This window comes from Myotis myotis, unplaced genomic scaffold, assembly GCF_014108235.1.
Source record: "Myotis myotis isolate mMyoMyo1 unplaced genomic scaffold, mMyoMyo1.p scaffold_m19_p_15, whole genome shotgun sequence".
Classification (NCBI taxonomy): Eukaryota; Metazoa; Chordata; class Mammalia; order Chiroptera; family Vespertilionidae; genus Myotis; species Myotis myotis.
In genome coordinates this window covers 14,951,268-14,966,393 of record NW_023416319.1, presented here as the reverse complement: position 1 = coordinate 14,966,393, position 15,126 = coordinate 14,951,268, and the positions used below count along the sequence as shown (strand labels likewise).

Genomic DNA, 15,126 nt, shown 5'->3' with positions numbered 1-15,126 from the left:
GTAAACACGTTTCCTGCTCCAGATGCTCAAATGACACTAAGGTTTCTATCAGTCTCTGCTGAAAACCTCTAAGTCATCCTCTCTACTGAGATCTAGACTTCAATCTAGATTTCTAACTTCCACTTGGATACCCCATTGTCATTTCAAGAGATGCCCTTTCAAGTTTGTCTTCAAGGTTCTGAATTGAGAATTTTCAATCCTCATTTTTTCCATCATCAACTGAATTTCACTTGCCATTGTCACCCATGAAGACCAGACCTGCATCACCTCAAAGTCAGGTGACTAGGTGGCCTCCTATTTGATCTCCAATATCTAATCTGTATCCTCTTCAACTCCTTCCTACCAAAATCCCATTTCAGGTCTACAACATAGAGATTATGTTGTACAACCCATTCAATATGTAATTACTGTGGATACCACATCCCTTAATGCGGTATGTAAGGCCGAATGAGTAATAGGTAGCATCCCCCTTCAGAAATAGTAATGCCATTTTCCAAACACTTCCATAGCCCATTGGTCTTCTCACTAATGTTTATCATCACATCACCTCCAGGAGAAGAAGGTAGGTCAGAGAGCATCACTTCACTCTATAGATCATTCAACTAAGGTCCCGAGGTTAAATGAGACCTTAAGATGCTGGCAGAAATATCTGGAGGACACACCCAGCACCCTGTTCTTACTGTCAGAATTAAGGGGCTGTTGACCGGCCAGCCCCAATACAGTCTGGTTTCCTGTACTTCAACGGAAGAGCACCTAGCAATCACCTTGGGCTCACTGCTGGGGGTGGGCCGGGTGGGCCACATTTGAAAAGAGCGCCCCCCTCCCACCCCATTGTGATGCAAGCGATCTGGGGGCCGCACCCTGAGAGGCAGCTGCCAAAGGATGACTTCACAAAGGGCCTTCGGCCGCCAACGCCCAAGCTCCGGGCGACCCATCTCTGCCCCGATCGGCCTGCCCCACGCTCTGGGCCCAGGTCGGCTGCGGGCGGACTTCAGTCGGAGGCAGACACGGGCACTGAAGTGCCACAGAGAGCCACTACCCGGTCACAGACACCCGTGGGGAATCGAGACTCCGGTTCTCAGCAGCCTCCCAGTGGCTCCGCTCGCACGGACTGGCCGGAGCGCTTCCGAAGGCCTCTAGGGTTTGGCTGGAGCTCTGGGCTCCGCGGCCAGTAGGCGGGTAGGATCTCACTCCAGGGGCGGGCTCCACCCTCGTCTTACAGCCTTTCCCTTTCCCACGGGCGGGGAGGTGTCTGGCGGCGTCTCTCCTGTCCCCTCCACCGGGTGGGTGCGTGGGTCTGGCCAAGGTTGCATTTGAAGGGAAAAGGGGTGTGTGGTCAATTTTGGAAACAAGTCCTGATTCTATTTCAAACAAGTCTATTTGAAAATAGAGCTGCTTTTTCTCACTTATTGTTCAAACTCGGTGAACAATATCTGAACACCCAGTCATCTTTCATGGAAATTAGGCTTCTGAAGTATTCAGAGGGATGTCCTCCAGGTTTTGCCACTCTCCGAGATAGGTATGAGAAAAAACGTTTTTTGAAAACCCGAAAAATGCAAACTCCATTTCTATTCTCAAAACAGAGATTCAGTTAAGTAGAGTAAATTATTTCTGTGGTGGCATTATTTTCCTCGAAGGCTTAAGTTACTATTACCCATGACTGAAAATCCCACATTTGCAGGTAGATCCGATTATATTTCAGACAGCTGGAAACCAATTTGGAGTAGGTTTAATATGGCCTTGTTACCATTTGTTTCTTGCTTGAATGAGTCAGTATAATAGAGGTGTAAACATGATATAATTACATAGAAGGACAATCTGCAAAGAGGATTTCAAAGAAGTACCTATTGGGTCTTTAAAGGGAAGTAGGGATAAACTCAAAGGTCATAATTAAACTCTTTCCAGGGAAACCATAGTGTTCAGCGGTAGGATTAAAATCCACATTACTGAAAGGTAGCCTGCAGCATTCAACCCATTTGACTGCCGTTTAACTGGTAACTGGTGAAAGAAATATTCAGTGTTGAATTCTAATTCTAATATGCTTGGCAAAGCTGGATTGCAGTGCATTTCATCTTTATGGGTACAAAATTGGAATGCACTATGCTCTTAAAAATGTGTTCTTATTCACTACTGTTAGTCATTAACTTTGAGCTCTTACTGAGGGTCACCTGTATGATTTCATTCACTATTCAAAACCCATCACGAAGGTGCTGTTTCTTTCTCATTTCACAGATGAGAAGGATGAAGGTCAAAGAGAGAGAGCTTGTCTAAGTGCCAAAGCCAGGGTTTGAGTATAAGTGCCAACAGAGAACCTTGACATTATTTTCCTTCCCTTCAGGGGAAGAATTGTTTTCATTACTTTGTCTATCCCCCCTAACTACACCAAATAGGCTTGCATTTTAGAATGTGACTTCCCATACACGGATATACTTTAAAGAAACTGCATTTACCAACTCTCAGAGTTGGTTTCCTTTAAAGGTGGCAATAAGGGGCGGGGGGAATCTTGGAAATAGGTTCTCTCTAGCATCGTGGAAAAGTGGAACCTTTTACTTTGCAAATGGAATTCCCAGTTTGGCCCTTAAGAATTCATTCATTGTCAGCTTCCTCCAGGATGGGCAAACTCAGGCCAGAGAGCCAAATCCAGCCCATTGCTGGGTTTTGTACAGCATAAGAACTAAGGATGGTTTTTACATTTTTAAATGGTTGAAAAAAACCAAGAGAAGAATCATAATTTATGACACATGAAAATTATATGAAATTCACCAAGAGTAAACCCTAATGGAAACTCTTCACCACTCAGTTCGTCTTCATTGATTAAAATTAGTTTCAGAATAGTAGTTATCCTATTACTTTATCTTCCAAAATGCAAAATCGTCAGCATGGCAAGTGAAGAACCAATGTCTTTTCCAATACCAGACTTCCTGCTGACACATATGCAATTTCTTTTGAGAGAAAATGTATTAGAACATTTTTGCCATTCCCCAAACTTATAAATCCACAGCAACCTGTCATGTCCCACATGAAATCACTCTGAATGGCCTAACAATGTTGTTGAGTCACTATTCCAAAGACTTTCAAAGATTCCTATTTAGTAGGGGGAAAAAATGTTAACACTATTAACCAAGAATTTCTGGATAGACTGGAATTCCAAACGACAAAATGTGTCCAATCATGGGCTACATAATTAGGTTCTGTCATTTTAATGAAGGATATTTAGATTCAGCTAACAATTGCTGAGCAGCAATTATGTGTTAGGTCTTTTCCAGGACTTAGATCCTTTCCTCTCCACACTGCTAGCTGCTTTAGAGGCCAAGACAATGAGACAGGCTTTGGACTTTTAAAGTTCTTCAACCCTACTAGCGGGTCACTTTGGACAAATAATTTCATTTTCCTGAGGATATTTTCTATTTTGTAAAATAGGAATATTAGTTGCCTAACTGAGTAGTTGTGGGAATCAAATAAGATAATCCATGGAAACCATTTAATCAGAATGAGTGAGGCATAGAATGCTTTTCTTTCCTCCTTTACTTGTCAACCCTCTGAAATGCATGGATGAGTAATTCCTGTTTCAGCTCAATCCTGTAAAGATCAAATAAGTTCTCTTTCCATCTGCTGAATTTCAGGATCACCAAGCTGCTTAGGGTCGGAGTAAAGGCCAGCTACCGCCTTGATTTCATGTAGCTGGAAGAGCGATCCAAGTGACCCCTGTATTGCTGGGCTTTGACAATGTGCCCTTAGCCATTATAAAGGGTCTTCTCTAAGATTCATGCTGGGGGATGGGGAGAGCTCACACATTTTTCTTTGCCTCTAGATGATCTTGTTTCGAATTCATTACCAGTTTTTTTCATAGCTTGGGTACAATCTCACGAATAGGGCTGGAACTAGAGTGAGGCCAGCGAGGGCACACAATTTAAGGAGACACTCAATACTAAGAAGTGTTTCTTCTCATCTGCTATATTATGAAAAAGCTTGCCTTTATTTTTTGGGCTCATACAGAGAATGAGGCCTATTGTCTTAGAGATGCAGGAGGGAGGGCTTAGAATGGGAAGGCTTAGAATGGGAAGGAAAACCTTAGTGCTACCCAGGTTAATGTTTGTTCAACTCCTTTGAAGTACATGCTGGCGTTTCAATGCTCCATCTCCACAGATTCTCAGTGCCGAGAAGGGACCCCACCGAAGGCTGTGCCCACGTGTGCAAGGCAGGGGGTACTTCTCAGGGTTTTTATTTGTTGTGTTTCGCCCACACTCCTACTTGGACTTCCAAGTCTGGGGCGAAGTCTCTCCGCGTTGTCATCCTACCTCGCTCGCTCCCCGGATCACGTCCCCGCTGCCCCACCGGATCCCAGTCCCTTAAACCTTGAATTTGGGCTGCAGGGGCGGCGCGCCGGCGCCTGCGGCTGCGGCCGCGGCGAGCTCCAAAGGCGAGGCTTGGAGCCCTGGGCGCTGTGCAGACGCACGATCACCATGGGTGAGGATGAGTGCAGGAGCCTGGGGAAAGGTGAGTCCTCTGGGTCCGCGGGATGGAGAGGCTGGGCCTTGGCCCCAAGAGCAGCTGGGGGGGGGGGGGGGGTGCGGCGGGGGGGGGGGGGGCTGGAAGGATTCCTCTGCACAAAAGCCACGTGCAAAAGTGTCCAGTCTGGGGACTCCGGAGGAGGAGGAGGAGGAGGAGGAGGAGGAGGAGGAGGAGGAGGAGGAGGAGGAGGAGGAGGAGGAGTGCACAGCCCTCTTGAGGTCACAGGGAGGAGAGTGAGCCCCTCTCCCCAGTGGCCTAATCCACCGCTTGGTACCCCTCACCCGCCCCGCAGGAAGTGTCGCCCCAGGGCCGGTCCCAGAGGGCCTGATCCGAATCTACAGCATGAGGTTCTGTCCCTTTGCGCACAGAACGCGCTTGGTCCTCCTGGCCAAAGGCATCAGGTGAGAGATGGGAGGTCAGCGCCCACAGGCACCGGGGGATGTTGCAAATCGGGAGCGCCCCGGCTTCTCTTCTGCTCTGGACATGAGCGTCTGTCCGGGTCAGCCTCTCATGCTGGTTGTCTTGTTTTCCCTTTGCCTTTTAAGCTATGAAGTTATCAACATTAACCTGAGAAACAAGCCTGACTGGTACTATACAAAGCACCCCTTTGGCCAAATCCCTGTCCTGGAAAACAGCAGATGTCAGCTGATCTACGAATCTGTGATCGCTTGTGAGTACCTGGATGATGCTTATCCGGGAAGGAAGCTGTATCCATATGACCCTTATGAGCGAGCTCGCCAAAAGATGTTATTGGAGCTATTCTATAAGGTATGTTGATTTTTTTTTTTTTAAAGCCACCTACGCGCTCTCTTTTACTTTGTATGTCTTTCCCAAACTTCAATTCATTTTAAAGCCCAATCATCGGTGAAACTGTTTTGTTTTGATACTGCGTGTGCCTTAGGAGCATAACTGGTATGCAATTATAGTAGAGCCATCGCCTCTGATATTAAAGGTTAAAGGCTTCACTGAGAGGTGTTTTTGATGTGAACTAGCAGTCTCCAGAGGTATGATTATGGCAAAGTTTTGACTGTGTGACTTAAGATAGGAATATCGAAAGAGCTGGTGATGCTTTACAGGGAATATAATTAAGAGAATAAAGACACTAACGCACGGGAGGGAACTGCTCTTTTTTCAGAGCAAGAGTTCCAACTGTCCAAGAAATGTGGAGACAAAAGGGGGTACCTGCTGATAACGGGAGAAAAAAGTGGAGAAACTTTAAGATGGTTCTCTTTGAAATGCAATAAAAACTGACATATACTGAGCATGTATGATGTGCCAAGCACTATTTTAACTCCCTTTATAACGGTTAACTCATGCAGCCCTTACAACTGCCCTTGCACCAGGTGGGTACTATTACTGTATCCATTTTTTAGGTGGGAACACTGGGGTTAGAGAGGTTAAGTGCCTGCCTAAGATTGTACAGCATGGAAATAGCTGATCAAGTAAGAAGCACTTGAGAACACTTTTTAAAAGCACCTTGTTTTACCAGGGAGCTAAGACAAATGGATTGCTGGAACCCCTCAGGATACTCCTATTGAGGAGCCGGGATGTGGCCGTTGGCCTGTTAAGCTGGGGGGACAAAGCTTTGGCTGTATTTGTAGGCAGAGCAGAAGCGTGGAGTTCCCTCAGATTCTCCACTAAGAAACCTGTGTCCTCCGATTAGGTCCCACATTTGACCAAGGAGTGTCTGGTAGCATTGAGATGCGGGAAAGAATGCTGTGATCTGAAGCTAGCCCTTCGTGAGGAATTCTGCAACCTTGAAGAGGTACAAAAAGGGGCCCCTCTACTGGTTAGATCCGATGTAGGGTCGTTAACCTGGTCACCCTGACACCTTCTGCTTGCACAGACTTCGTCTTTCTGCCTGACTTTGATAAGTTCAGCTACTTGTCATCTTAACTCGTGCTTTCTCTATTTTAGAATATGTGCTTGGGTCTGATTTCCAGGAATGGCATTACCAGATCAAAGGGCATGTACACTGTACAGGCTGGAGCTCTATGATGCTACATCCTCCCCAAAGAGCAGTATATGAAAATGCCCTTTGTTCTACCTCCTTTTCATTCTTGGGGAACTAAAGATATGTGCCGCCCTAACCGGTTTGGCTCAGTGGATAGAGCGTTGGCCTGCAGACTCAAGGGTCCTAGGTTCGATTCCGGTCAAGGGCATGTACCTTGGTTGCAGGCACATCCCTAGTGGGGAGTGTGCAGGAGGCAGCTGATCAATGTTTCTCTCTCATCGATGTTCCTAACTCTCTATCACTCTCCCTTCCTCTCTGTAAAAAAATCAATAATATATATATATTTTTTTTAAAAAAGATATGTGCCTGTTTTGAAGAGAGAGAGCAATTTCTCATTGTTGATATAATGAGTATTTCTTTGATTGCTAGTGAAGTGGGATATTTTCCCCAAAGTATGCCATCTCTTAGTGTTCTTGTTTTTTTGTGTGAAAATGGTCTGTTAGCTGGCTTGTCTATCAAGGTCTTACTGGTTTTCTTTGCTGATTTGTGAGAGTTCCTTTTAAAGAGTTTCTTACAGGTACAAGATATTTGCTTGTTTTTAAGACATTTTTGTTTTCTTTTGTTATAGCTTTTAACTTGGCTTATCTTTTTCTGCCTGCATAGAAATATAACATTAAAAATTCTGTGCCATAATCTTTTCTGTTGTGATTTCTTCCATTGTTTTTATACACAGGAGGTTCCTCCCCACCCCCGGCTTCAGAGATTCGATCAATATTCATTTATCTTTTCATCCACCATCCATCACTTTAAAGAGGTTTGACTTGTCAAGCATTGCTTTGCTAGCTTCAACCCCCTTACTATCTTACAAATAAATTTTGGCAAAAGAATTAAGCCCATTAAAAGGATGCCAGGATAGAATTTTCAGGGTGGTCCTTTAATCCCCAAATGTTGGCAAGATGCCTTCTGAATCTTCATAGTGATGAACAGCAAGATGGGGCATGTTCTACCAGAAACTACTTCTAAGGTTTCTTTGTAGAGGACAAATGATTTTATACTCTGTTATACACACTTGGTTTGTTTTACAGGTGTCCTTGGTTCATTGTCATTAGCTCAACTTCAGCTGTATATCAGTGTAGCAGGGCCCTGAAATTTGAAATCTTGAGAATCTCCCCTTATCTTTTATGAACTCAAGACTTCTGCCCTGGAGTTGAGTACTTTACTGTTGCTTTTGGATAAGGGCCCGAATTGCTGGTTTATTGGCAAGCAGCTTTGTGTCTTTTGGGTGTGTGTTTAGGGAGAAGGGAAGGAGAGGAGGTTCTGCTTCTTAAGAACTATTTCCATCAAGAAAAACCACCTCCTTCCTCCTCCAGCAAGGACATGAGCACCCCCACTGTGAGCCACCATGCTGTCTGTCCTCCTTAGAGGCTGGGGGTGCAGGGCAGCAATTACTGAAGCTGAATCCAAGAGTCTAGGACTGTAGACTGAAGCTTTTTAGAATGCCTGGTTTGAGGAAGTCTCGGATTCTCTTCTCTTCGTGACCTTGTTTGTACACAAAACCCTTACAGATAAGATTTCTTCCTCCCTGTGAACCTCCTGGAGGTGCCACAGTCAGTGCGCCTCACCAGCAATGGCCACAAGGGGGAGCCCGCGCGCTTCTTCCTTCCACTTGTGCTCCAGCTGCTAACCTCCTTTTCATCCCCCTGGGGGAGCCCGAGAGATCCTCACAGAAGATGAGGGGACCTTCCTACCAGGCTTTTCACCTTCAGGGGGTGGAAATAGTGTTCCCTCGTCAAACCAAATGGTCCTTTGCTCTTCATTTGCATGCCCACTCTTCATCTCTTACCACATCCTTTAAAAGCAAGGGGACCACCCTCTGTAGTCATTTTTCAGTGAATTGGAGAACAGAACGTTTAAAAAATAGATTTTCTATTATTTCAGAACATCAAATGGCTATCCCTCAAATATCTCAATTTCTTAAGCCTGAATTAAAGATGTGTTAGAAGGGCTAGAAGGCAGAGCCTCAGTTCCCTCCCCACGTGTGACCTCGTGAGGGATGCCTGGGCCTTGGATGAACAATGTCTCCTCTAAGCAGGCCATTTTGCCTTGCTTGGTGATGCCAAGGACAATAGCGCTGAAAGTGAGGGATTCCACTGTGAGGGAAGCTATTCGATATTAAGAATGGCCAACATCATTCGATGTGGCAGGTGGGAAACAGAAAGAACTCAAAATAGAGTTTTAAAAAATGACGTTGGATATTAACATGACCACGGCTAAGTGCGTCCAGGTATAGCAGCAGCAGCTTCCTAGTCTGTTTCTGATGACAAAACACTTGGGAAAGATAAGACACTGGGAATTAAGACTGCCGGTTTAGTTTGCCTCTAACTATCCTAAACATTGTCAGAGCAGCTCATTGGCTGTAAGCAAGACACACTAGTTTAAACTGAGAACACAGAAGAACTATTTGAGTGAAGTTGCCTGGAAGGAGAGAATTCTGGTAAGCTCTGCAACCACGAGTATGTTGGTGTGTGTCCCCTCCCTGCAGAGCCCCTGACTGAGAGCGGGGAGAAAGAGCAGGTTTGAGGGGGCAGTTCTCCTGGGAAGCTGAGCTGGGCCAATCTGTGGATGCAGAGCAGGAGAAGCTTTCAGAATATGCCAATTCTAAGCTTTTTGCTGATTCTTAAAGAACAAGCAAAGAGTTCACAAAAGACTGGAAGCTTCTGTGAGTAGAGTCCTCCTACATTTGAAGTAGAATGACACAGGGATCAACTCTAGTCTGGGAATTAGGAGAATGGTGTTTCTGTCTTAGCTCTGGCACCAACCAGAGGGTCCCCTTACCTCCCTGGGTCTGTTTCCTATCCTGACAGTGAGACTCTCTTGTGCTTCCATGTGAGAGACAAGACTCAGCTTGCCAGGATGTTTTCCTCTCCATTTCTGCTGCCAGGAAACCCAAGTCCAATTCAAAGCTTTAAGGATCTCTGCAGGACTCCTGGCTTGATACCTTGATACCATTTTCCTTCCTTTTTGACCTTCTGTTCTTTTATTTTCCCAGAGCTTAGCATTTTATTATTTTTCATATTTAATATTTTATTGTGCACTTACTTTACCCTGCAGCTCTAATCTTCTGTGTAATGAGCCTGATCTAAAAAAATGGCAAAATGATGGTGGGGGCAGGGGAGTCACACTAGATGACTTCCAGTGGCCCTTCCGGTGCTGATGTTCTGTGATTCTAAGGGGAAAAGTTATTTCACATGTTTGGAAGTTATCAGGTTTGCACAGAAGGGAGCTCTCCTATTGAGGGTCCTAAGACTTCACTAAATCTCTGAGGAGGGCTGGCCAGTATGTTCTCTACATCACTGGGATGTGTCTGTAAAGGAGCTGGCATGTTGTGCTAGTTTACAGGAAGCCAGATATTCTGTTGGGATTTTTAAATTTGCCCTGGGAGAAATCTGGTGGAGAAATGTCTGTCTGAGGCAGCTGAGGCAAGAACTCTAAGGATCTTGATGTGAGTGGTCCCAAGTCACTCTTGGATTTAAGAAAAGTGCAAAGGAATGTGCATATGTATTTTGGGAATGGGGTAGAAGCTGCCAGAAAATAGTTGATGCCTCACCCATTTCATCTATATGCTCATCTTGACTTTTTACTATACAAAGTACCTTGTTATGACTTGAATTACTTTGTGAGAGCTGATGTACAGGTTGATCATAGCTATAAGATCATATATATTTAATGGCATACACTCCTACTTTGAGTAAATGAAAAGCTTCAGAAACATATACTAAATAAATGTCAATTCCTAAGCAACTATTCATTTTCAAAATACCTTGTTACTTTACCAAAGGACCCATCATGGGTTCCATTAAATGTCTGCATATGATTTCTTTTGACAAGGACTTCCCAAAAGCACCTCTGCTCTGTAAAGCACAGGAGTTACACAGAAATTCCAGAGTTGATCCACTTAGATTGGGTTCTGATTTGTGCCATGAAAGCTAGTAATAAGCTGAAAGTATATGTTTCAAAATCAGTGATACAAATTTGGTAACTATTTTTATTCCCGACCATAAGAAGTCTTGTGCCTTTCTGGAATCCATGAAAATGGAACAATTTGTCCCTCTACTCTGTACGTCAGAGCTTATTTATACATGACTGAAAATAGTCTCTGTTTTGAATTTTTATTGGCCAGATTCTGTTGTTTTAGTACGATCCTGTTAGTAGTTTCTTTGAACAAAGTGACACCATCTCACATTTTTTTCAGATTTTCAGGACACCAGGAAGGGGGCTTCTCTATGCCATACTGGGAGAGAATGAAGACTTAGACTTAGGGCCACAAGATTTGCTTTCTGCTCTGAGAAGGATGTGGGGACCCCATTGATCCTTTCTGTGTGAGGGGTGGATTTGCTTTATGTGGATGTAATCTTCTGAGGTCACTGTGCTTTGTCATCACAAGAACTCACTTTACTCATGCATGGTGGGCACTAACATTGCCACCATTTTACAGATGAGAAAACTGAGGCTTGGAAGAAGAGGTACATAAGTTGCCCTGGTTTCATGTTGAATGAGAGGTGAAGCCCAGCACAGGACCAGGAAGGAGGAGGAAGAAGGGCGGGGGGGGGGGGGGGGAGAGAGAGAGAGAGAGAGAGAGAGAGAGAGAGAGAGAGAGAGAGAGAGACATCAATGTGAGAGAGACACATTGATTAGCTGCCTCCCACAAGGGTCCTTATGGGGCTGGGGAACCTGCAACCGAGGTACATTCCTTTGACCGGGAATTGAACCTGTGACCCTTCGGTCCACAGGCCAACACTCTAACCACTGAGCAAAACCAGCCAGAGCAGAACTTACCTTCTTAACTATAACCTACACTACCTCATAGAGTCAACATCTGTTTTAGAGTATAAAAAATCAAGCCTGATTGATAAAGATAAGAGTATGGAAATCTAGATAAAGGGCACAGGAATCTAGATCTGTAACTACAGGGAAAAATTTAGTTTACTATGAGTTAAATGGGTCAAAGTCATCTGATTAACTAGGTAATTGACACCATACCTTTCTCTTTGGGAAAACCTGGCCTAAAAATAATCTCTGCTAAGTACTTTTGCTTTTTAAATTTTCAAGTGCTTTTATTTGTTTATTTATTTTGACTTTGGCTGTCTGTTAAGAGTTTATCTGCTTTCTATCTGGATTAATTTGTCCCATTTGGGAAAGAGAAATTTTATTTTAATGTAAAAAATTGATAATGTTGAGTGGCCAACAAGTGTGAAGTTCAAAGAATTGAAATAAAAAAGAAAATATGATAAAAAGACAATGGTGAGATTAGATTCTAATTAGACTCAGTGGTTCTCAACCTTCTGGCCCTTTAAATACAATTCCTCATGTTGTGACCCAACCATAAAATTTTCATTGCTACTTCATAACTGTAATGTTGCTACTGTTATGAATCGTAATGTAAATATCTGATATGCAGGATGGTCTTAGGCGACCCCTGTGAAAGGGTCGTTCTACCGCCAAAGGGGTCGCGACCCACAGGTTGAGAACCGCTGGATTAGCGGGAGTCCATTAAGTAGCACTGCTCTTTCTTGCCCAGCTCCGTGGTTGAGTGTCGACCTATGAACCAGGAGGTCATGATTCAATTCCTGGTCAGGGCACATGCTCAGGTTTCAGGCTTGATCCCCAGTAGGGGGCGTGCAGGAGGCAGCTGATCAATGATTTTTCTCTCATCATTGATGTTTCTATTTCTCCCTCTCCCTTCCTCTCTGAAATCAATAAAAATATTTTTTTTAAAGAAAGAAAGCAAAAGAGGAAGGCACATGGTGACACAGTATCCCCTTTGTTACAGATACAGTGAATCCTGGAAAGTGGAGGGTCACAACTGGAACAAGTGGGGTTCCTCCTGTGGCCCTCCTCCATCCCAGTATTAAGCTGCACTGGCCTGACACAGGGCCTCCCCTTTCTGGGGGCTGAGCTGCTCCACGGACAGCATAGCACTGGGAGGAGCCTGCTCCAGGCTGAGAGAGGGGCTGGGCTCCCGCTGCCTGGGTGGTCCTTCCAAATTCTCCCATCAGAGGAGCCACCCTTTCCCTCCAGGGTTCAAAGGAGGGAAGGGACTGAGTGTGGCCAGGAGTATTACCCTAAATAGGGTGGAGGAAACCTCAGAAAAAGGGAGGAAGCACTTACCTAACAAATCAGAAGGAGAATCAAAGCCGAAGTTCTCCCTCTGTGGGAACTAATTTGATATTTGTAGTTAGTGTCTATAACTATGCCAGCAGATCAGCAAATTAACTTGCTTTTGTTCTGTTTAAACTTTTAGATTCTTAGCTATCAGAACACCGTCTTCTTTGGTGGAGACTGTATATCCATGATTGATTACCTCTTTTGGCCCTGGTTTGAGCGGCTGGATGTATATGGAATAGCTGAGTAAGACATTTGACCACGTGGTCATGAATCCCTGGGGTCGGACTGGGCAACAGTGGTTGAAATGGTGTGTGTGCCATTCATCCTCCTCTGGACGTGTTTCACGATGCGTGTGAAATGAAATCAGGTTTTAAACTGTTTCCTTGTTTAAAATGCATCTGTGTTCTTCTGCCACTCTCTGTGGACCCACACTCTCCCCATATTTCTGCTGGTAAGACCTGTGGTGCCTCAGAGCTACCGTCCTCACCAGCCCATCCAAACTCAGGCCAGTGGTGCAAGCAGGTGGTGAGTCTTAGTCATCGGGTTTTGGTGACTTGTCTGCAGCTCCCTCAGTGGCCCTGCTCCTGGACCTGCTGAGATAATCCTCCTAAGGATTGTCTAGAAATCCAGTGCCCACCACACACTTTACTCACAGTTAGTTCTCTGAGGAATCTTCCCCAGATAGGAATATTTTAAAAAAAACACACACACACACACACACACACACACACTGATTTTAAAAGCAATAGATGCTCGATGCTAAAACAAATGAAATGGCCACCATGGAAGTGTAGGGATGTTCAAAGTAGAAGAAATTGCGTGGAGGTGGCGGGGGGAGGACTATGTAGGGGCCCTGGGCAGAACATGTGCTTTGTTGTCAGAATGCTCAGAGGAGAAGTGCTGGCTCTAATCCCAGCCAGTCACATGGTGGGTGCTGGATGCATGGTGGGTGCTGGATGACTCTGGCATTTGGGAATCCAGTCCTGCCCAGCCAGAGCTGTGAGGGTGCCCTTGTAATGGGTAGGCTTGACTCTACCCAGGAGCCATCTGCACATCCCCCTTTGGCTGTCTCTGAGCAAAGATCAGACAGAACATATTCAGATATTTTAAACTCTGTCTCAACACAAACATCATGTAAAACCTGTCTCCTCTGGGGACAGAGTATTGAACCACAGATTTCCCACTAACAGGTTGTATGATCTTGAAAAAGTCACTGGGCATAGTCTAGATCTAAACTTCTGATCTTTGAAATAATGGAGCCCAATCAGCTCCATTATTTCAAAGTTTGATGATTGTTTCCACTCATTATTTTTTTAAAGTGTTTTGGAAACGACTTGTTTTTATTTTTTCCAAACCCACTAACGTAGGATCTGAGAATGACAGAAGAATGTCTCTTTCAGAGGGTTGTCTTCCTGTTGGTAACCAGCCAGGCATAGGCACCTTATTTCCCCAGAGCAATCAGCCCACTAGTATTTAACTGTATTGTTAAAATCAGTAGCAACTTACACAATTCAAAAGCACACACAGGTATTCCAAAAACAAGGTTTTCTTTCAATAAGTGATCATGCTCAGTTGCTCATAGCTAACTAAGATGACTCTATTGCCCAAAGAAACCCATTTTTTTGGTATCTAAAGAGCGACGCGTGCCATTTTCCCTGATGCCTTCCTCTTCCGGTGAGCTAACACTTCTTTCCTGTCCTGCAGCTGTGTGAACCACACCCCCGCTCTTCGGCTCTGGATAGAGGCCATGAAGCAGGACCCCACGGTGTGTGCTCTTCTCATAGATAAGAATATTTTCCTGGGCTTCTTGAATCTCTATTTTCAGAACCACCCCGATGCCTTTGACTATGGGCTGAGTTGCTGAGCCCCATGGTCCACCCCTTCACTACCCAGAATTCCCAAGCATGTCGTGACACTGTTCCAGGAGTTGTTTGGGTGGGTCAATCAATCTCTGTTCCTTTTCTTTGAGGTTCCTAATAAACATGGAGACAGAAAAGGTATTCTTTCTGGTCGTCACTGTCTGACTCCTCGAGCCCATAGCTTCTAAGGATTGTCTAGAAAGCCAGTGCCCAGTGCACGTTTTAGGAGCCTATGTGCTTCCCTGGCTCCTTGGCCTTGGGCCCCAGTTTGACCTCCAGATTATTGATGCTGATGTTGATGTTTAAGGCCTACCGATCATTGACATTTGTCACTATAAGCTGGCATCCTCCACAACCTCCCTGGTGGGAGCAAAGGCAGAGAGGAAAAGGAAGAAGAAAACACTCCAAATCCAAATATTCTCCACTTGGCAAACGAAAGCTGCAGCCCACGTGGGTGAGCATGAGTATCATTGTCATTCACATTTTGGCTATGGGCCTGGGAGACACCGGGGGTCCCATGACTGAAAGAATTCCAAAGCAGGAAATGAAACACCCGTTATCACCCTGGACTAAAGACGTCAGAATTTTACCAGTGCTGTCGGGGCTCAGGATAGCTCACAAAATGTTCTATAGCCA

At 44.9% G+C, this 15,126-nt stretch overlaps 1 protein-coding gene across 1 annotated transcript; it reads left to right on the top strand.

Annotated features, from left to right (window-relative positions):
• The first annotated feature begins 30 nt into the window (after nucleotides 1-30).
• GSTO2 (glutathione S-transferase omega 2) lies at nucleotides 31-14,622 on the top strand. The gene is made up of 6 exons (XM_036336066.1): nucleotides 31-4,497; nucleotides 4,805-4,913; nucleotides 5,058-5,280; nucleotides 6,176-6,277; nucleotides 12,768-12,874; nucleotides 14,336-14,622. The coding sequence occupies exons 1-6, from the start codon at nucleotides 4,116-4,118 to the stop codon at nucleotides 14,493-14,495; spliced, it is 1,083 nt and encodes a 360-aa protein (XP_036191959.1). The 5' UTR covers nucleotides 31-4,115; the 3' UTR covers nucleotides 14,496-14,622.
• The last annotated feature ends 504 nt before the right edge of the window (nucleotides 14,623-15,126 follow it).

Bases quoted from the DNA above. Each gene is read 5' to 3' on its own strand.
- GSTO2 (XM_036336066.1), top strand. From the start codon at position 4,116: ATGCTGGCGTTTCAATGCTCCATCTCCACAGATTCTCAGTGCCGAGAA. The intron at 4,914-5,057 runs GTGAGAGATGGG...TTGCCTTTTAAG, and splicing joins CTCCTGGCCAAAGGCATCAG to CTATGAAGTTATCAACATTA. The intron at 6,278-12,767 runs GTACAAAAAGGG...TTAAACTTTTAG, and splicing joins AATTCTGCAACCTTGAAGAG to ATTCTTAGCTATCAGAACAC.